The 22,664-nt window shown below is 39.6% G+C and overlaps 1 protein-coding gene across 1 annotated transcript; it reads right to left on the bottom strand.

Moving 5' to 3' along the window:
* Positions 1–631: 631 nt before the first annotated feature.
* On the bottom strand, positions 632–21,477 carry ankrd52a (ankyrin repeat domain 52a). The gene is made up of 28 exons (XM_082518357.1): positions 21,092–21,477; positions 20,385–20,468; positions 20,216–20,294; positions 19,948–20,018; positions 19,542–19,742; positions 19,374–19,461; positions 19,103–19,245; positions 18,725–18,937; positions 18,158–18,236; positions 17,925–18,039; positions 17,666–17,748; positions 17,437–17,554; positions 17,230–17,298; positions 16,973–17,113; positions 15,765–15,827; positions 15,519–15,630; positions 15,269–15,340; positions 14,970–15,171; positions 14,761–14,848; positions 14,498–14,615; positions 13,574–13,793; positions 13,381–13,468; positions 13,219–13,302; positions 12,572–12,717; positions 12,348–12,430; positions 12,109–12,191; positions 11,637–11,728; positions 632–10,640 (listed from the first exon to the last, which is right to left on the bottom strand). Exons 1-28 carry the CDS (start codon positions 21,116–21,118, stop codon positions 10,369–10,371), a joined length of 3,234 nt encoding a protein of 1,077 aa, XP_082374483.1. The 5' UTR covers positions 21,119–21,477; the 3' UTR covers positions 632–10,368.
* Between the last annotated feature and the right edge of the window lie 1,187 nt (positions 21,478–22,664).

Below are 22,664 nucleotides of genomic sequence, written 5' to 3'. Positions count from 1 at the left end.
GGTAGAAATATCCAGACAGAAAATGCACTTTATGCAGAGTGGGTGGATCTGGTTTAGCAGAACAGGGCGCACACTGAAATGAATGACTCAGTCTATAACAGTGTGAGTGCATGCTCCTCCAACACTGACACTGTGTCATTGAACTGCACTGGTACTCTTATAAATATGTGAGGAAACTTAGAGCTAGTTACAGCAATATTCACATTACTTTTGCATGCAAGTCAGTCATTTTATTACATTAGTTTCTTATGAAACTAGTGGTTCAATCTCATATAAACTCCAGCAGATCAATATTTTAATGTCGCTTGTTACTGTATTTTGCACAAAAACAAACACTTTAAGAAGTATATAAATTCCTTATGAGTAACACACAAAGGTCAAAGTCCAATACACTCCCATCATACTACTATAAAATGCGAGCTAACAGTGGTGGTAAAAACAGTCAAGTTCTTTGTCAGTTCCTCATTTGAGTTGAGAAACCTCAAGCCTCAAGTAGATTCTCACATACACACACATTAAAAGGTTTAAAATGTCTTCTCAGCTATATGTTTTTTTTCTTGGGTTCCTAGTTTGAAAGACACTGCAGAAAACACAACACACGAAAAACATAAATAACTCCAGACTCAAGAAATATTTAGCAATAGCACTTTATTGAACACAAACAACCCTAAGCCACAATACTGAATGACGAGACCAATTGGCTGCAGCAAACATTTTATAAAATAGATTCAGGTTTAATGTCACTAAATTGTTTTTTTTTTTTTCCTTTTAACGTCAGAAAGACAGATGCAGGTTTTTCCAAAACAGTGAATGATCTTTTACATATTTAACATTTCTGTAACAAATTATCATTCACATGTTCACACAAAGGAATAACAAGGCAAAGTGCTTTCAGGATTGCATTGTCGAAAAAAATTAAAATAAAACAAAAACAGAAAAATGAATGGCTTGAGGTTAAAGGTGAGACGGTGGGTGAGAGGGGAAGGGTGGGGGAGTTGGGCTGGTCCTGTTTTAGAGTAGGCATGGGTGAGCTGTTGGGTGGGTGTGAGGGTGGTGGGATGGTGGGGCCTGGTCTGAAAAACCTCAAACCTTTCACCTTTGTCCCGTACCCCTTTGTAGTCAAAACTGGATGTAAAATGTTGGGGCAGTGCGGAAACAAGACGCCTGTGTAGCAGAATTTGGTACAGAGTGGACAGATGGATTCAAAGGCATACGGCTCGAGGGGCTCAAACTCATCCACATTTACAAATACACCTTACTATCATCCCTGTGACAACCTGTGATATCATTACAACTGTAGGGGGGAGAAAAAATAAAAATAATGAAAATAAATAAATAAATGGCTGACCCAAAAGGAAGCTGTAAACGTTGAAATATTGTATAGCATAGGGCTAGATAGGGAAAGTATATGTATAAGAGGAAACCAAAGAAATAAATGCTGTTAAAATATAAAGCCAATGGTTATTCATTTTCTTAAAAAGATGATTCCTCTGACCATTCGCCACTGAATGTTAAAGGGGATAGACTATCATCATAATCTGCATCATAACGTTGTCTGGCTTCACATTCCAGTGGTATTTTGTCGTATAAATGCTTCTCATAAATATTTTTTTTCCAAACGTCAAATAGACAAGTACACATACAGCACAACCAAGCACACTTTATGTATAACTACCATTGCTTATGATAAATCTGTATTCCCGCACTGTGAATAAACTTTTTTTTTTTTTGTAAGTCAGAACAGGTGGAGAGACGAACAATACTCAAGGCTGCAAAACAAGGAGGTAGGAGAAATGCTACTGAAAAAACAGCAAGTGACGCTAACGCAATCGTTCACTTAAACAATTGTGACACACCAGGCTTCCTGAACCATGCTAGTGCCAACAGCTGCTAGTCCAGTTGGAGTTTGACGAGCTGTGTTTTAACAAGTGTTTGATTTTAACTTTGAATATTGACTTGGCTATTTAAAAAAAACAAAAGTGTATCTGCAGCTTTCTGACAGCTCCTGCATTGACTGGGGTAGCAGCTGTGGTGATGTACTAGTTAAAGAAATCTTAAGAGGCTCATTCATCTTTACACAAAAAAAGAAGAAGAAAAAAAAATGTCTGAATCGTGTCTTAACCCTATATTCCCAGACTGGTCATATTTCAAAATTGACTAATTTCAACTTCATTGGTCCTGTTGTCATCACAGGTCTCGAGACCGCGCTGCTGGTGATGGCATTGACTCCTTTACACACAGTAGAATAGTGTATTTGCAGATTTGTAAATGAGGTAATCAGCGTTAGGCTAAATAGGGAACCCTGTCGTTGACACACACGCCCACTTCATTCACCAGCAAAGAGAAAAAAAATAAAAATTCTCAATCAGAGGGACAGGACTGTGGAAAATTAAATCAACTTTGGAATGTTGGGTGGACAAGCCAACTTTTTTTTTTTGTTTAACTTTCTATGAAGGTGCACTGTGAAACTCTTTGATTGTAATTCATCACATGACCTGATTCAAAGTCCTTCCACTCACGTGGAGATCCTTTGTCATTACCCCATAATAAGCCACTCAAAAAAAAACAAAAAAAAACAACAAAAAAAAAAAACACAAAACAGGCAACCCATTAATCTAGCGTTTCCTTTTTAAAACTCGCAATGACTTAAGGCTGCATCAGCAGCAGATCAACGCCTGCTTTAAGTCCAGTTGTGAGAGGATTGTTAATAGCTCGTGAGTTGCAATGAGGTGGCAACATCTACAGTGAAGCAGACTAAACATAAAAACACGGAGAAACAAAAAAGAAAGAGGGACAACCACTACTAAAATGTCACAGAACATGCAGTATACATCCTTTCCTACAGTAAGCTATTCCTAATAGCACATTCAAGGGGGCTCCTAAAGGGCAAATTCTTTGATATGGCTCTGCTTTAGAGTAATCAAGCTTGGTGAGAGACTACTTCTATTATGGGCTCACAGAAGGAGCATGTCGATAAGGTGCTCCGTCAGAAGATTGCTGCCTTGGTTCAACTGCACGAATGCGTTGTGTCATTCAGTTCGACGGTAAACACTGGAAAGTGTTTCGAACATTTGTTTTCCTTCGTGTAAATAAATGTTTCCCCCCAAAGACACATCTTTTGCTGGTGAAAACAAACGGCACTTTCAAGGGGAATGTTTCTCTAAAACCACAATCACAGGACCTCCAAGTAACAAATTCTGAAAACACACAGGCTATACAGTAGATATAAATCTCATGAGTTTCTTAACTGTACAAGCTTTAGGCTACACACTGAAAAGGGAGGGACACGTAAGAACCCTTAATGCTTAACATTGAAAACAAATATAAGGCATTTCATATTTCCATTTATCCGCATACATCGCCGACAGCAGGTCTAAATATATTTTTTGTGTTTTTTTTGAGAAAACATTTCATTCAAGGAGGAAGAAAGGATGCATATACACATCTACACATGCAAATGAACATGTCTACACCGGCTATTAAACCAGAAGTCCAAACTACAATACCATCAAAGTCCATCCATAAGAAAGAAGAAGAAAAAATGCTCCTACTCAAATTTATCAACTTGTGCAGGGTCCTTTGTCTGAGCAGGCAGCTGTTAAAGATGTATGTCGATCACAGTTTTAAGAATGGAATATCACACACTCCACAATCAAATGCCACCTCTCTGATCACAAACAAGAGGACCACTTGAAATCCTTCATTTGCTACAGATGAGTGACTTTTGGTGTTAACAAAAAAAAAGGGCATATTAAATATTTTTCCCAACTGAGGAAGCAATGATAAACAAAAGGTTATTGCACTTTTATCTTCCATTTCAAACGAGGTCAGCTTGAGAGAAGATGATCCATGCCTTAATGTCGAAGTAAGACAACAAATGTTACGTCACTCCTATAATATGATCACACTGTTATTAACACTGCACACAGCTACTACTGCAACCCTACTTGTAGTCAGTCTAGCCTAAAAATAAAAGACAAAAAACAATCTCCACAATCAAATCGCAACACAGTCACAACAAACAGTTTACCTATGTCTGATGTTGAATTCAGGTACCGCATCGTTTCACAATCTGCACTGTGAAGTTACTAACCGTCAACGAATACCCAAGAGTTGAGAAGAACAATCAGAAGAAAGCTCTGAAATTCCAGGCAATGGCCTTTCTACAGTTAATGTGTTACTGACAATCAAACCTCATGTTTCCTGCACTAGAGTTAGATGTTTTTCCTCACTTCTTTGCCTCAATTTGGTCTATAGGCTCCTTCGCTTCTTATTGTTGAGAGAGCCAGCTGAGCCCCGAGGTGCCTTCTTTGGATTTGTGCTTTCGTACTATTGATCCTCATCCATCTGATGTTTGATGTGCCCTAAATCGCATCAGTACTGTGCAAGTTATTCAGCCTCCCGAAGGGAGCAAATAGTGAAATCCAGACTAAAACTGTAGGAGTTCTTTAGAGTGTTTTGTTTGTTTTCGTTGTTTTAACTTGGATCACACTAGATTGAAGTAATAATGCTCAGTGGGAGTATGAGCCCATCTACTGTAGTCATGTATGTTCAGTGTAATTTCTCTTTCCCAATATAAGGCTTCTGGGAAATACAAATGGAAGACCGTACCTTTCGGTAGTAACAAATAAAAGGCACCATGCCAACACTGTGTTCGATATTACACAGGTCTTATTGGTGGGGGAAATTAATGACCAAGTGTTCAGGCAGGGAAGGTGGTCAAACGAGCATTAGTCATAATGTAAAACTTGTATTGTTCTGACTTACAGAGGTAAAGTTTTATAGCTACCTTCATTTCCCACCTTAACTTAGACTCTACCCTTTGCTCCACATGACTTGCGTCAGATAACAGAGTCATTGGTTGATCGTAATGAAGAGAAACATGTCGCAACAGGGTTAACTAAGCTTTTCAGTTCAGTTTTCAATTCAAAAAGGAAAAAAAGAAGAATAAAAGGGCTTGTGCATGTTTAGGTTCGACATGCATATGTTGAAAAGTCACTCACACTACAAGAGAAATCTTCACAACTGGCATCAGGAAGGAAAAAAAAGAAAGAAAGAAAAAAGAAAAAAAAAAAAAACGCCCCGCCCCCCCAAAATCACAGAGGATAAATGTCAGCATTGTCACACAAAAGATCACTGATGAGGTAAAACTGCAGGTCCAATAAAAAGTACAAAGTGCAGTTGGCTGCCCCTTCGCAAGGTAGGAAACATGAGACATCTACTGACACTAATCAAACACTTCCGCGTAGATACATCTGATTTAGGCTGGTTTAAGCAGAATTACACAACTCACAACGAAATGGATCGAAAGATCTGAACTCTTTGTTAGCATAGCTGTACAAGCAAGAATTTCTTTTCTGTCTGAATATTTCTGAGGTACACCACTGCTCTCCCCCCACCCCCCACCCCGGTCGTTTGGCTCTAGATATTACATAAGCCAAAGTCGATTGTTTACGAGTGAACTCTGAATTCATTCACAGTGGAAAATATGGCGAGATCCCAACCACTCCGAGCAATCTCTGCACCATGGCAACCTTGAGCTATGTGCTACCTCAATTTATTTGTGTGCTTCTTGACACCCAGAGATTTTTGTAAGACCAAACAAAAGAAGGAAGAAAAAAAAAAGAAGCCAATTTTCTTTTTCAGCAATCCAACCTAGCAGCATAACTCTGAAGGTGACAACTAAACAGGTACTGCCAGGTATCATTTTCTTTTATAGCTTTTAAGGCAAAAGGCTCAACAGTGGATCAGAGGGTTGAATTGAAATTTGCAATTTACTTCAAGTAAGAACCAAGACATCCATTGAGGCAAATCAATTCTATTCTGTATTTATACCATGCAGTTTTGGACATCAAAAATTGTTTTTTTCTCCTTGTAACACACTTTACAAACCACCTTATTTACCACAAAACCTAGGGACTGCTTTGCCAATACCAAAGGGACTAAGTATATTCTTCAAAAAATGTCCAATTATAAAATAGACTTCTAGCAACACCAATTTTTTTTTTTTTTCCAAACAGAATACTTGGTTTCAAGTATGAATATCCCATGCAAATATTTATAGCTTTTCTTTTGACTAATATAACTGGTGAAAAGCATGCAGCTCCAAACACAAAATTTATAATACTCCTGCCTATGTCTGAATATGTTACGGACTGAGTAAATGTGATTAATGTCTAAAGGCAAATCAAGGTTTCTATGGCACTAAATGGGTGTAGCTTAGGTGCATTTTTTTTGTCAAATATAGGCTATTTAACGTGTGATCGTATCTACTGAAGACCACCTTGTCCCTCTTGTTTTACTGTACTGTAAGGCAATCTCAATGGAATGGATGAATATGAATGTTGAATTCATCTGAACTCCTGTCCTCCGTTTACCTTGTAGGCTACACTCCACACAATATGTATAGAGAAAGAAAAGTGATATTTCACAACAGTAAGCCTATACACCAATGATGATGCCAAAAGAAATATCCAGACTTTCGATGCAGGAAGACTACTACACACACAGTATAATATGCAGAGAATCATTTTACTACATGCTACCTGTATAATCATATCTATGCAAGACAAATGAAGAGCAACAGTTTAAAGTCGGGAGAAAGCAATTTGTCCTGCTCTAAACTGACCCTACATTCATTTCAGTCAGAAAATTCATGGCTCAGATTTGATGGTCAGACTGTAAACTGCTTGAATGCATAAATCCATTGCTGCTTTACTAAGAGGGGTTTCCCCCCTTAACACATTTTGGCAATCAGGCCTTTTTTTTGTGACCAAAGATTATGACATCTAACCCGCATTTAAATCTTCCATTGGCATTTATGCTTTGATTTACTAAACTGGCCTAAATGGATGGCAGTGCAATATTTGTGCTGCACACTATTACACACGCACGTGCGCTATTGCTACAAGTGGACCTTTCATTGCTTTCCGTTTCTGACTCCAGATATATTGTATATGCTCCATTTGTTTAATCGTTGCTATATCAAAATCGTGATCTAGCTCCGTGCACAATCATTCAGTTATTACTGGTACACACAAATAATAATTATAATAATAATGAAAAAAAAGCATGTATAAGAACACTGTAATAAAACAAAAGGATTCAGTTACGACTTGTATAGTTGCAAGGGGCAATGGCTCCATTTACTAGTCAGATATGGACATCACAAGAGGCAAGCAAAAAAAATTTTTAAAAAAGGACACCCCTGCCTGGACAGGCTGGCCTGACAGCACCTACTGATGGCAGAAAGAGTATGCAGTTTTTGAGGAGCCTGCCTGAGGTGTTTAAAAATCATTGGACTGACTTTAAGTGACTTAGACCAGAGTCTATCGTCAGCAGTAGGCTGGGTAATGTAACCATATCACGCTGCTGGGCCATGCACCCAGAAACCGATAACTCAAGTGAGCGGGCAGTGGACACTGTCCCCAAAAATACACCTTTTTTTTTTTTTCTTTCTTTTTTTCCCTATTTTAAATAATGCATTGTTGGAGTACAATTTCATTGCAGCCTTTGCTTGTCTTTTTACAACCCTTCTTTCCTGTTTTCAGCAGCATTACACATGCATGTAAACATAAGTACATACATTACATCTGCTCTATTTTGCACACTTAGAACCTGAATGTACTAAAGTGCGTGCTTGACTATCTAATTAAGTGCTGTGGGATTGGGGTTAAAAAGGAATTAAATTATGGAACATCCCATCAAGAAGAAAAGTGTAGACATAATAATCCTGCAGAGATCTGATTGGATTAATAAATTCTGCCTGTTGTTTCAGCACAGATCCTGAGATTACAACAAAGTATGTACCCATCCCCAGTAATATTATATTGGTTCTCGAGAAAACTATAAACTAATCAAGAGAACGAAGGCCGGGGTTCACCAACTAGTTTCGCGTCATTTCAGTCAGTTATAGAGGTTGTATTAAATGCAAACTATGAATCATGAACTCAGAAATCACTGCCCTAACGTGTACTATTGTCAGTTTTAGAAAACCAAGTTAAATACAATTATGCGAAAGTGTTTTTGTAAGATGTATTTAACAACATAGCCTAGCCTAGGTCCTCATCTCTCATCCAGTCAACTAACGTGTGCAATTGTGCCACTTCATTACCTGTGGATATGAAGTTATCGCGCCAATGAAAACAATCTGACTCAGTGTAATTTAACCACCAGCCGATGGTTTTTAAAAATAAAAACAACAACAAAATAGCATAGGTACAACATCTAAAAGTCACAAACAGCTCTAGTGGTCCGATACAATCATCTTTAGTATGCTTAGTACCAGAAAATGGGGTGAAGAGACAAAAAAATGAACACAAAAAAAGCACATATTTGGATTTCTGCTATTCCTGAAATCTAAATAACAGGTATTGGCCTAAGCAAAGATCCCTCTTTTTCCTCTTAGCCCTATTTGATTCTATTAGGGATTTCAAACTCCCTGGTCTTTGATAATGCCGGGACACAAAGATAAGCCGGGCAGTTTTATTCCCACTAGATACTGTGGTTTAATGCTGTTCCAATCAAATTGGTGGAGACATGATTGGTCTCAGGGCTCGTCATTCTCTGCCATTAAGCAATCCAACTGAAATGATGTGTTACGTACGGAAGGCATGGGTCAAAAAGGCATTTCATGAGATGCCATAAAGGCAATCCAGTGCATTTGTGTTGACACTGACAGTAAAATGCCCGGCACACAGAGCCATTCGTTTAGTCTTTAGGTTATTTTTCCATGAAATATTAAAAAAAAAACCAAAAAACTAACCCCCGAGAAAAAAAGAAAAATCAAAACACATTCCAGGGAAACAAAAGCCCTTGTGACAGTGATTGTCTATTCAATAACGCCAAACAAAAGAAGGCCAAAAGAAAATATTGCTTGAAAACTGCCCAATAAAAATAGCAGACAATACTCCTTAATCTGTTCTAATTGATCAGCGTTTACCGGTTGACATATAAGCTATTAGATGCTTAAGACTAGTTCATCAGCTCCGAGAAATACTCCTTTAGAGAGAGCTTGTTAAAACCGCAATGCTGATGGCCGGTTCAACTTCAGAAACACAAAGAGCAAAAACATCATTAGCGCCAAAACCCAAAATTGATCACTCTTTTCAACAAGCAGGTCATTCAGATTCTAAAATCTTTTCCTTAAAAACACTGTTAAAGAGATGGGAAATAAATTGAAATGGCTTGTTCACTTATGTGCTCAGATATATGATGCTTTGATGAGGTGTTGTTGGCAGATATTACTAGTAAAGCCTTCATCTAGAATAAACAAGGCCTCAGTCAGTCACTATCCTACAGTAGTTCTCTAGTCCTACAAAAAGAGAACATTAGGCCTACGGACCCTGGGTGAAGATGAAGCAGCTGCTAAACGAGTTGACGAGGTATATCGAGATCTATTGTCTTTCTCTATACAGTACAGTTCATCTCAAATAAATAATTTATAGCCATAGTAGTGTTGATCAACTTTGGTCATAACTTATATGCTTAGAAACATTCTAGCTTAACAAACACTTATTTAGCATCTTTAAAAAAAAAAGGAAGTCAGCATTAAGAACAGATCGATGTTACGATGCTGACCCGAGCATGGCTCTCATTTGGAAGGAGAGCATGCCAATGTATTCAGCAGCATTACCAAATTATCTTAAAATGCCAAACAATTCTAGGCCGTACATTTAAAGTACACTATGGAATTAACATCTTTGTGACCCTTTTCCAAATTTGCAGATTGTACTGTAGTACACAAGCATTGCACTCTGAAGCTAAATTTAGATTTTTCCCTTGTGTGGTTCCTTCATAAAAATCTAGGCTAACGGACAATTTAAAAACAAAATTAAAAAGAAAAAAAAGAAAGTAATTACCATAAAAAACAAAGAAACTCTTTGATCATTAATTTGGGAAGGCTGTATGTTCCTCTACAAGGTCACTGCAACTGATTTAACATGATATGACTTTCTTTATAGTGAGTGATATGAAGCGAAATACAGTCGAGGATAAAGACATGCTCTTAAATGTTGGTTATATAACTATGTCAACATGATTTTAAAGGGTTAAATGATTTAAAGATGGCCAGATTGCTAGTGTTTATTTTGAATGCCACACTTTATCTGAGTGACCTTGTAGAGCAATGTGCCTCTATATATTAAGCACTATTAGGAGATGGAGGAATGGGATCTAATTGCATATTAGGTTTGACTGCACCTCAAGAGAAGACCAAACACTCACGCACACACAGACACACAAACACATACATACACAGAAAACAGACATGTGGGTGGGTGCTCTCCTGGTCCTCTGGGCCATTTTAAAGGGAGTCGCCCCCTGGTGGTGATGATGGTGATAGCAGCTGACTGAGAGGGCCGTGTGGCCTCACTCAGACAGACACCCGTCGAGGCCAACTGGTGCACCGTGACGGTCTTTGACGTAGCCGTTGTGGAGGCCGTTGCTGGGCAGCGGGGCGCAGGCGGCAGTGATGCCGCAGTGCTTCAACAAGTTGAGACCCGGGGAGGGGGAGACTGTAGGAGAGGAGCAGGAGCAGGAGGAAGGGTCCCGCTGGGGGAAAGGCTTCATGGTAGAGAGGATCAGAGCCAGGCAGTCAGCCACGTCCTTGTTGGGAGCACAGGCCAGAGCTGGGGTGTGTCCTGTTCCACATCAAAATGCACATTAGAGCATCATGTGTCAGAGATTTTCTAATCAATATTGGAACTACCGATAATTAACTAATGAAACATTTAAACAATTAAAAAGTAACTCAGTGGTACAATTTCAGAGAAATACTACATTTTCTTAATTCTAATTGCTTAGTTTGCCTCAGCTCCCCCTCTTAAAGCTCTTATTACTGACTCACTTCCAGTATATGGTTTGTTGTCCACAGGCATCGGTAAACCACTTTAATATTCAGTATAGCTCAACTTCTGAACACTCGCCTCATACATTGTTGCTTCCATCTCAGTGGCCAATCAAAATCAAGGGGTGAGACTTGCATCAACATCGTCTACAATGATCCTGTCTGTCACTGTCATCCAGCACTGAAGAAGGAAGCTTTTGTAACTAAGCAATAATAAGCACTTCAGAAAAAACCCTCTACAAATTAGATCACAGGCACACCCAGTGCAAAAGCAGCTGCCTTTGGACAATGACCCTCAGAGCACTGAAAGGCCACTGCTCACTACCTGCACAGCCACATGTATGCAAAGTCTGTGTTAGTTAGTGAACACAATGAAATGTTTTACATCTGAAGAAAGAGACATTTTGCACATTAGGTTATTAAGGTAATAGATCTTTTTCTTTCACCGCTGGCTACCTGCACATAAAGGGCCAAAATCCAATAAGTAATGGCTTTAATATCATTCCACTGCCTGCATATTTAACCCATGTGCCATTAATAAAGATCACAAGTTTCAGTAATAATATAGAGCTAAAAACAAAAAGAACACTTGGATATAATGGTAGCAGTGTTTGGTGGCCAATGCATGTTTGTTTACCAGACCTATTAAAATCTGCTTTCAACATTACTTCCCTCAAAAAGTAACAAGATTAACAAAATAAATGAACTGATTAAAAATGGACTGCCTTTTGTGTTCTTATCTATAGAAAAACTAAACAAACTGAAAAATCTCAATTTCGGTGTTGCTCACCTTCCTCATCCACAGCCAGCACCGTGGCTCCTCTACTCAGCAGTGCCTGCACCACCGTAGCCAGGCCATTGCGTGCTGCAAGATGGAGGGGCCTGTGGACAAACAAGGTAGTGTGTGGGAAAATAAATAAATAAATAAATGCAAGTCATGATATTCAATAAAAGATCCATCCTAAATCCAATGCTCAGATGTAGATCCTAGTGATAGTAATTAAATTCCTGTACATCTGTTACTGCAACATGGCAAAATATCTTCTTAACAATACAGGGGATAAATTCTACAAATTAATTAATCTAAATTAAGTAGATTCCTGCATGAAAAATGTAATATATTAACACTTTACAGTTGAAAGGGAGAAAAAAAAAAATCACGTTTGAAAAAACATGGACTATGCAGCATGTTGTGGGTGTCAGTCTAATTCCACATATACAAAAAAATCTATTGTTGGTTTAAAATGTTGCCAAGTTCTCACATTTGCAGAGCACTGTTGGTGGCATTTATCAGAGTGGGACTGTGGATCTCGCCCAAAATCAGCAGGGCGCACATCTCATGAGCCTGAGGAATAAAACAAATGACCATTAAATAAATAAATAAATAAATAAATAAAAACAATAATAATAATAATAATAATAATAATAATAAAATGTCAACAGAAAGATATTCCTTAGAGAATCCTGTGATCTGAGGATCTTGTGAAAAACTAACGTGTACCTTGCTGCAGGCCAAGTGCAGGGCAGTGTTCCTATTCTCGTCCAGCAGTGTCAGGTCAGCCTTGGCCCGGTGAAGGAGGATGGCTGGACAACACCAAGACACAAAATTTGTTTATTTTTTTTTGTTGCACTAATTTGCCTTTTTCTTTTTTTTATTGTTATAGAAATGTTTCACATTCTGCAACAAAAACTAAATCCCACATAAGTAACAGTTGTAGTACTTACCCACGGTGCCGCTGTGTCCCTTGTCAGCTGCTACCATCAGAGCAGAGCGTCCACTTTTGTCCACTGCATTGATGTCTGCTCCATGACGAAGCACAAGCTGAAGTCCTGCGACATCCTCAGCAAATGCAGCAGCATGCAGTGGGGTCCTATAGAGACAGGAAACAAAAAAACCCCAAAACAAACAAAACCCTGTTAAATGTCTGTGCTTACGAGCCAACTTTCCTGTCAAGCTCTTTGCGATCAAACAGGACCAGGCTGCTGTACGTCTTTTTAAATTGTCTTTTATGCCCCCTTTATTAAAGATCTGTTTCGGATATTCCACCAAGATCTCCCAGTCGAGAATGTGGGAAAATGTTTGCCCATTTATAAACTATGTAACATTTAACTCCACATCCTATCCCTATATTTTTGTTTATAGCCAAAATCACACTAAATCACAACAACAGTTGCCTCAAGGTGCTTTGTACTGTAAGGTACCCCTACAAGCAGGAAACCCCAACAATAACCACAATTTGGTAACCACAATTGCTCCACATTGGTCATCTTTTGCACAGTCTAAAAGTCCCAGGTTTTTGTTTTTTTTTTTCTAAATTGAACAAATTTATTCCTAAAAACCTGATAAAGTACTTTTCATTCTGCAGCCTCACCTTCCTTTGGCATCTCTGGTGTTAATCATGTGGACCCCAGAGGTTTCCAGCAGTCTTTCTGCAGCACCGCAGTGGCCATTCATCCTATCAGCAAGAAAACCATGTTAATGAAAAGTTAATGTTATCTAAAGGTAATTCGTTTTTCCAGACCAAGATACTCACAGAGCACAGTGCAGGGGGGTGAAAGGGTTTCCCTCTTCATGGATAAATGTTTTATATTCAAGTAAAACCTCCAAACAGTCTTCATGCCCTGAGAACAAACACACAAACAGACATTTAACATTAGAGACAACAGATGTGACAGTGATTATGTGTAACATTAATGTTTGGGGATTAGGCATTAAACTGAGCAAACCTTTGTAAGCAGCCCAGTGTAATGGGGTGTATTGTTTGTTGTCCAGCAATTTATCTTGTGGGTCTGTTTCCATGGCGGCCTGCACCAGACTGGCCAGGATCTTTGTGTGGCCTCTGGATGCAGCATAGTGCAGCGGTGTCCTACCCTTGGTGTCCCGACATAAAGCAGAAGCTTTGTGCTCCAGCAGGGCTGTCACACACTCATCATGACCCAACACAGCCTGTGCAACGAAAAACAATGGGGAATGAGCTAAACTTCAATGTCAAAAACTGAATTCAGAATATTACTTTTTTTTTTCCCCTTTACATTTTACTTCCAAGGAGCCAGACTTTTTCTAAAGTGGTCTTGAACGATAGTATAGTTCTCCAGGCTTTCCAAAGGTCTTTCAAAGTTTTGTTTGGATACTGGCTGCTTTTTCCATTCATTTTTAGTTCAGTGCTTGTACGTGACCAAGTTTTGTTTTTTGTTTTTTCTTTAAAAAAAATAATAAAAAAAAAATGCCAAAGACAACACAATCTAACATGCATTTGGGTATTTTTGCAGCAACATGCATTTGCATAGGACTAACAGGTGAAAACTTTGTGCATCTGAGTAGTGTCCAGTTTATAAAACATTTGATGACAATTTTACAACTGGAAAAAAGAAAAAAAAAAAATAGGGAGAAAATCCATCAAAGAGCTGAAACAGGACCAGAAAGATGCACCTGGCATTGTCATTGTCATTAGAATTTTCAAACAGGGGCACATGTTAAAAACCAGCTTTATAGTTACAATGTTGTTTTTGTTTGTTAATAACAACTTCCAAGTTTAATGGCAACATTTAAATTACTATATTTCAAACAGAGATGGCATTTAGGAGTATTCCAGCTTTCTGTCACAGTCCAAAGACATGCATGCTAGGTTAACTGTTGTTTCTTTGACCTACCCCTCTGTGCAAAGCTGTGCTGCCTCTCTTGTCCTTGGCATCTGGCAGGGCACCCTTCTCTAGCAGGAAGTGGACACAGTCAGTGTGTCCTCCGAGAACAGCCAGCATCAGAGGGGTCCTGGATGGGGACAAAAGCAACAAAAAATACACTTTAGCACTGGATGTTCACTCGTCAAGTTAGCTTTAAGCATTAAAAGTTATTTGAAGCTGAATGGAAAAAATAAATAAAAATAAAATAAAAATAAAAATATAAAACAACTCACTGGCCAAATTTGTCTGCCATGTTAGTGAGATCTCCCTCCTCCCCATAATCAATCATCATGCGCAGGCAGTCAGAGTGTCCATTCACAGCTGGAATGTAATAAGATACAAAAGAACAATTACAAGGTAAAAACAAAAACGAAACACAAAATCGACTTGTGGGAAAGAATCACAAACATTGCTGTATCAAGAAATCTTCCAGCTCAGATACCTGAAACATGAATTGGAGTCCACATGAGGCGGTTGTCATTGAGGAGACAGGAAGCCCCCTGGGCCAATAGCACCTCCACACAGCGTGCGTAGCCTTTCTGTGCAGCCAAGTAGAGTACAGAACGGCCTGCAGCGTCCTGCATGTCCACATATGCTGCTGTCTCCGTGAGCACACGCAAAGCCTGCCAGTGGCCCTTATCAGCCTGAACGAGCAGAGGAAGGTAGTCACAATTTTGCATTTAGTTAAGATTATGAAGCTGAAGACGAGCAGAAGTGACTGCAAGTGAGTGCAACACTTACAGCAAGATGCAGTGGACTGACTGGAATGCTGCTCTCTATGTCTCCTAGTGCATTAAAGGACATCTCCAAGAGCTGAAAGCAAGGCAGAAGAATTGATGTTGTGTAATTTAGGAAAGAAACTAGTAAAAGAAAATGTTACATAAATTGTCATTAGCCTCATGAACTAATCCCCAACCTGATGCAAAACGTGTGAGATGACTGATTAATCTATGGGCCAAGTTATTTGGTGAGTTCAAAACAGGAAACTCACCAGCTCCAGATTCTGTTTGTTGCCATGGTAAGCTGCATAGTGAACAGCACTGTAACCCTTTGAATTCACCATTGATGGATCAGCACCATTGTCCAAAAGATGCTCCAAGCAGCTGTTATTAGAAGAAGAAAAAAAAGACATAAAGAAGACATGTAATTTGCCTACAATTAACCGGTTATGGTCAGGTGATGAAAAGACAAAAAAAACAAAAAACCCCAAAAAACAAAAAACAAAACCAGAACTTACAAGTATGACTCCTTTGCCTCATCTTCATCATTCTGATGGCTCCCAGAAAAATGACGATCAACTCTGAAACAAACGAGAAATGCTTCCATTTAGTCAAACTTTCCTAAATTATGCTGTGACGTGGTTAAAACTTAACTTCTCAAACTTGATGGTTCATATGGGTCATATATAGAGTCATATTTGTCTGTATAGGCTGGCGAGAACAGTTTATCCGATACAGAGGAAAACGTAGTGTCTGCTGTGAGTAGTGCTCAGACCTTAACATGGAGAAACAAAATAATTCTTCCACAAACACATGGCACAAAATACCAGATCCACCTCAACAAGTGTACACCTGCATTTAAAGGGTGCAGGACCGTGAAGACAGCCGGTTTGAAAGAGGAGTAAACGAGGGACCACATCCACTGTGAACAACCATCGTTTAGAGGTGGTGGATTATGACACCACTTATCAGCCACTGATGATTCAGTTTTGAGATGCCTTCCCAGGCATTTCAACCCCATCTCACACCTTGCATCAAAGTGTGAGCTGCTGTTTTAGAACACCCAAATACCTAAAACAACCATCACATGTTTGAGAACTGAAGAAGCTTCTTGGACTGGGGTCTCAAACTTGTGGCCCACGTGAAAAAACATAATGCAGTTTGGCCCTTGAAGTTACTTTTTTTTGTTGTTAGGGAGGATTTGTTTGTTGTTAAGTGCAATGTTAAAATAAGTTCTTTAAAAAGCAAAAAAAAATATTTAATATGAAGGCAATATGAGCAGAATGTACAAACATGTTGAGGGATTGGCTGTGTTTAGTCCAGTGAAAAAGTTATTTGTAAAGAAAAAATTTTCACTAGCAGTCAAAAACTAACGTGTACACTTCGGCCTGTGCTTTTATTTTGTTAAATACGAACAAAATTATAGCAGAAGTGCTGCCATGTGTAAGGCCAGAAAGAGAGTACCAATTTGTTTATTTGGTAGTTAGTAAAGTGGCCCTCACATGAGATGACAGTGCCAGCAGTAGCCTACAGCTCATTTAAGTTTGAGACCCCTGCTTTTGGATGAGAGGCAAAATAACGTATCTATATTACAAGTTTTTAAAATCAGCCAGCCATTTTTCTAAAATAACAGTTGACTTTTTGACTTGGGCTGAATTTGGTAGCTTGTATTGACTCGGTCTTTTCAAACAGAAAACAGAGAGAAGGAGATTAACAAGTGTCTAACCTGCTGAAGGCTTGAGAGGCAGCAGAATAGTGCAGGGGAGTACAGCCTGTCTGGTCAGGCTCGTTGACCTCAGCGCCAGCGCTCACCAGGGTCACAGTGCACTGGTACCTCCCATTAGCAGCCGCATAGTGCAACGGTGTCCTGCAGACAGAAAAAAGTCCTCACTTTGAATTCTAACCTGTGTTGAGTATGCAGGACATGATACTCAGATGCTGTTTAAAACCAGATGACACCTGAACAAGATGAGCAGGACTCACCTTCCCATTATGTCCCTCTTATTCAAGTCGGTACCGCTACTTAAAAGCAAGTTCAGACATTCAACATTTCTGGAAAAAAAACAAACAAACAAAAAAAAAAAAGATCATGAGAATAAATGAAATGGAAGTAAACAATTTAATGTAATGCATGTGCAACATTTCTGCTCATTTTAATATTTTAGTGTTAAACCAGATTCTGCATCTCACCCTCCAGAGGCAGCAGCGTGTAGACAGGTCCTCCCAAAGTTGTCAGGGGTGTTTATGTCAAACCCAGCTGATAGTACATGCTCTTTACTCATAGATGAAACTATACTATACAGCTGACCTGTGGGGCAATGAGCAAACAGCTGGAGGTAACAACTATCTCAAAGTAATACACAGACACAGATGGTAAGGGATTAGTGTAAAGAAGAGTGCACACATTTATTAAACAAACCTGAGGAGAGTAACTTGCGACAACAGTCTGAAAACCCGTACAGCACAGCTAAGTGCAAGGGGAACATTCCATGGATCCCACGTCTGCAAAGAAGAAACAAAACAGTCGATGGTACAAATGCATCTACTTACAACCAAGCGTCTTACATCGTGAAACATAAACTTTAATGCACCCTCATATTGGGCTATGCTTTAAACCATTTCTATAACCTCACAGTAACATTACTACATCAGCAACACCACTTAAAGTTGTCTGATACCTGGCTGTGTCTGCTCCGTTGGTCATCAGAGTGCTGATCAGCAGTTCATGGCCGTACTTAGCAGCAACGTGGAGAGGGGTATTGCCATACTTATCCACACAATCAATTTCCCCACCTGACGGAAATCAGAGTACAGGGAGTAAATCAAAGACCCATTAACAGAAGAGAAAGAGACAGTGACATGATCTTATAATAAAATAAAAATAAATATGAGACCGGACACTCTGTGTTACCATTTTGGATGAGGATCTGAGAGCGTGTAAAGCGTCCGTGAATGGCTGCCATGTGCAGGGGGCTCTTCCCTTCTTTGCTCTGCAGGGGGTAACAATCACATTTCAGGGTAGATCTTATGCATGGGGGGCATTTTTGCCTTTTTAGATAGTGGAGCAGTGAAGATAGACAGAAAAGTAGAGAGCAAGAGAGAAAGAGGGAAGACAGCCCAGACTTAAACCTGGGCCGGTGCACTCTGGCACTAGGATAAAGGCACCTATAGATTTTCGTTTGATAATTTTCTTCAACAAAAATGTGCAGTAATATTCTTATTAAGGCACTGTAAACTAGAAACTGAGAAATCATAAATGGTAAATGAAACCTTGGGACCTGGATTTCGTTTGGTTCTTTTTTTTCTTAATATTTGTATATGTTGTCAGAATGGCCAAAGGATCGAATAATCTGATCAACCCATCTACAACTATTCCAACTCTGACTCTTGCAAAGCTGCCCTAAATAAAAATGTGGAGTTTCACTACTTTCAGAAGCAGTGAAATAAAGTAAACAAGAAGAAGAACCAAAACAGCTACCTGCTGGTTGACATCTGCCCCATTGTTGACCAGCAACTCCAGACAGAGGGCACCGTTGGTGGAGACGGCAGCCAGGTGCAGAGGGGTGTAGCCACACTTGTTGGGTTGGTTAACATTAGCTCCATGGTTCACCAGCTCTGTAGCCACAGCTTCTTGCCCCATGTAGCAAGCCACATGAAGCGCAGTGTTTCCAAAGCCATTGGGCTCATCAATCTGACAATAAAACAGTACAAAACGACATCAGAATGTGCCAAAAGCCTGAAAAATAAATAAAGTGCACCCTGAGCTGCTCTCAGACGCTCACAATTTATAAACCAGACATGAGGGAAGACTACTTTGGCTTTTCTAAAGGTAAATATTTCTTGCATAGTTACTCACATCTGCCCCCATCCTAAGCAGGTACTTTACAATTTCAATGTGACCACTTGCAGCAGCAGCATGGAGAGGTGTGTAGCCCTGTTTGTCCTTGCAGCTCTTGTCAGCACTGCGCGACACCAGTAACTTCACAACCTCTAGATGCCCTGTGGATAATACAAGAAAGACACAATTCATTACAAGTTCTACTTATTTCAACAGATTAAAAGCCCAGGCCGGCACTTGTCATCATTCCTGTAAGTGCTATTTGGCAAGAAAAGTAAAACTTGCTTACCCAGGTAAGCAGCACAGTGGATAGGCTGTCTCTCCTTCTTATCGATGGCACTCAGGTTGGACCCTTTGTTCAGCAGCAGCTTAACCATCTGCAAGACAAATTGAAGGAACTTTATTGCAAAGAAAACACTATGTCCTTCAAAAACAAAGCAAATCACTTAAGCCTCACCTCCTGGAAACCACTCTGCGCCGCATGGTGCAGGGCAGTCCTGCCACTGCGATCTGCCATGTTCACGTTGCTCAGCTGGGTCAGCAGGGCCTCTGCGCAGCGCGAGGCACGGTTGGCAGCAGCCACATGCAGAGGCGTCTGCCAGAACTTGTCACGTGCATTTGCGTCAGCTCCGCGCCTCAGCAGCAGACCCACTGCCCTCTGGGAAGAGGGAAGCAATCACCACAGCTTAAGGTGCATATCACATCTGCAGCTTCCCACATTTAATTTAGTGCAGTTCATGAGTGTGTAAGTCTAAATAAGAATTATAATCTCTGTAAATTAATACATAAAAGACTTAGATGATGAGGTCATCTGACTGGGAAATCATCAGTCTTAAACGAAAAAAAGGAAATACATTGCTTACGTCATTCCTGGAAGCAGCTGCCCTGTGCAAGGGGGTCAACCATATATGGTCTTTAGCATTTACACTGGCACCTGTGATACAGAAACAGAAACACTATTACATACTATATTACATAGTAGATTTTAATTATATTTCAGGTGATACAGAGGTCGAGTGAACCAAGAATGAGCAAGCTTATTTTTGTGGAACAATGATCAGGTGTTAGGATTACTTGCTAACAGAGGTGACCAATACTTAATGCACAGATAGATGGACGCAATTCAGTCACCTGATTCAATGAGGAGGTCCATTATATGGACGTCTCCCACACAGGCAGCAGCATGAAGTGGCGTACGACGCTCTTGGTCCTGATATGCGGGGGGAAAAAATTAAAAGGTATTTTTTTGGGGGTAACGTCCTTCAAAATCATGATCATGGTAACTGAATCTGCTTCATACCAGTGCATTGACATCCTCCTTTTTGTGCAATAATAGTTGAACTTCTTCAGCATTGCGACTGAAGATGGCCTGGACCAGAGGAGGCTGCAATACAGGAACATCAGTCAAATTACCGCAAAAAATAACGTTGCAAAAAAATTACGTGCAGCCGGAGCGCTGACTCTTATACGACCATCACACATCATCTACGTCTCATCTGAGGAGGTTAAACCATCGTTAAAGCCGTCAACTGCGCAGTGGAGAGGTTAAATGTACTCCCGTGACATTAAATGTTTCACTGAATATTTTTACTGTGTGTAACTGAATGGGTTTCTTGTTTGCTTCCAGCAGATACACCAAGCCTTTGGCTGAGGCCTATAGGCCATTTTTACTTACGTCAGCTAGCCAAATGGCTTCTGTTAGCTAATTCTGCAACAGACCTGGCCCTGACCCAGACCAGGGCCTAAACTACACCATCAAAAAAATTAAAAAGTAAAACAAAAAAACCCTCACAGATTAACATTTAAAAGACGAAGATTGCTAATCTTTTCAAATAATACCATTACCATGCGAATATCCGGCTAAATATGCATGCACCCGCCGCGAGCTAATAATGAAAGCAAGCCGTTCGGCGGAGAAGACGTAGTATGTTGCGCACAAGAGCAGAGTCTCTCCCAGCAAATAGACTGCGCCACAGCACAAATTCGGAGCGCTTTCTTCCAGCGTACCTGGTCTGCAATATTGAGTACTCCCATCTCCCAAACTCAGCCAGGACGGAGCTCCTTCATGAGGATAAAACTTCGAGGTATATTGTGGTGCGCTACTGTGTCCTCTTCTTAGACTACACCCATAGCTGATTGCAAACAGAAATACGGTCTCGGTCTGTCACTGTTGTTGTCTGTATCCAGTGTCTGGTCTGCTGATACTGGCTACGACTGTGCGGGTCCGCCTACAGGCGTGGCGGTCTGTTTTCGTCTCCTCGGATAAAATGGCGACACCGTGCGGCAAAAGAACGGTAAAACAGCCCGGCGGTGTGACGTCTGTGGCATGGAAACTTGATTCTGCCACCGAAAAAAAATGTTTTTAAACTTGGAACCTACAAGTTAAAATTTCGGTTAACTTACTCAAATTTCGACTTAGCTCTGCATGACAAAAGAAAAAAAAATCCAACCACTGAAAAACAAAAAAGTTCCACTAATTTCAGGTTATTTCAAACTTTTGACTTAAGAACTCAAAATTTAAAGTAAATTTCTCAATTGTGAGTTATTTTGAAATAGTAGCCAACTCTTTATGATAAATAAATAACCTGACATTTTGAGATATTATCCCAAAATTTTGAATTATGGATGGTAAAAGTGTTCTATTTTGGGGGGTTTGGGGGATTTTTTATTCAACAGTTGAAGAAAACCCCCCAAAACACCATCTGTGGTGGTTACAGTTTAAATACAATAACACTTTATCGCATTGATTAGTCATGTATTCCCTTTTCTATCACTATAACTTAAAACATTAATTCCATCATATTGTTCTGCCCGCTAACTGGCTTTTGGCTGTCACTGCAGAGCCATATCCATGCAAATCTCCATTTCAGTTAAAGGGAGTTCTACTTTTTGTAAAACAAGAGCCAATAAAAAGTACGACATCTCCATTTCCATGTGTGAGAGTGAAACTGAAGTGAAAAATCACAGATGAAAAAAAGTAATGTAGGCCTTGGGTGTAATAATTAAGATCAAGTTAAATATCCAGATTTGCTGGATATTCGTCCAGGCTACAATGGTAAACAGTAAAATAAGCCTAGAAATTATTGACTGTTATTTTTTATTTAGCTTGAGGACCTTTGTTTTTAAACGTGATCTATCTCCCCTCTGTTATCGTTCTCGCCTTCACTGCCTCTGTTCCTTGCAGCTTCACTGTTACTGTCTCTATCGCATTCACACACTGTGTTCTGTCTTCTACTGACTTTCATTCTCTCCAGTGCTACTCTCCATCCGCTTCCTACTCATACTACAGATGTCTTCCACAAACAACATATTCCACGGAAGACTGGAGATTCCTCCCTGACCTCATCTGTCAACCTGTCCATCACCAATGCAAAAAAGAAAGATCTCAGAACCCCACCCCCACTTTCATCCTATCTGCCACTCCTACCACACAAAATAAACAAACACTTGAACGCTGTTTATACAGTCTCACGGCATTTTGTTCAGGATATATATATATATATATATATATATATATATATATATATATATATATATAGTTATACTAATATAAAAGTGCTTTCGTAAGTTAAGTAAAATA

Source organism: Aulonocara stuartgranti (genome assembly GCF_965226115.1).
Source record: "Aulonocara stuartgranti genome assembly, chromosome: 20".
NCBI classification, from domain to species: domain Eukaryota; kingdom Metazoa; phylum Chordata; class Actinopteri; order Cichliformes; family Cichlidae; genus Aulonocara; species Aulonocara stuartgranti.
The sequence above is the reverse complement of the archived record's forward strand: the minus strand, read 5'-3'. Positions and strand labels throughout refer to the sequence as shown.

What these genes read in the sequence shown, in the direction of transcription:
- ankrd52a (XM_082518357.1), bottom strand. Translation starts at nt 21,118, where the DNA reads ATGGGAGTACTCAATATTGCAGACCAG. An exon ending in CGCAGAGTGGTTTCCAGGAG is followed by an intron (nt 19,462 to 19,541) that starts GTGAGGCTTAAG and finishes TTTGTCTTGCAG; the next exon opens with ATGGTTAAGCTGCTGCTGAA. An exon ending in ATGGCAGACAAATTTGGCCA is followed by an intron (nt 14,616 to 14,760) that starts GTGAGTTGTTTT and finishes GTCCCCATCCAG; the next exon opens with GACCCCTCTGATGCTGGCTG.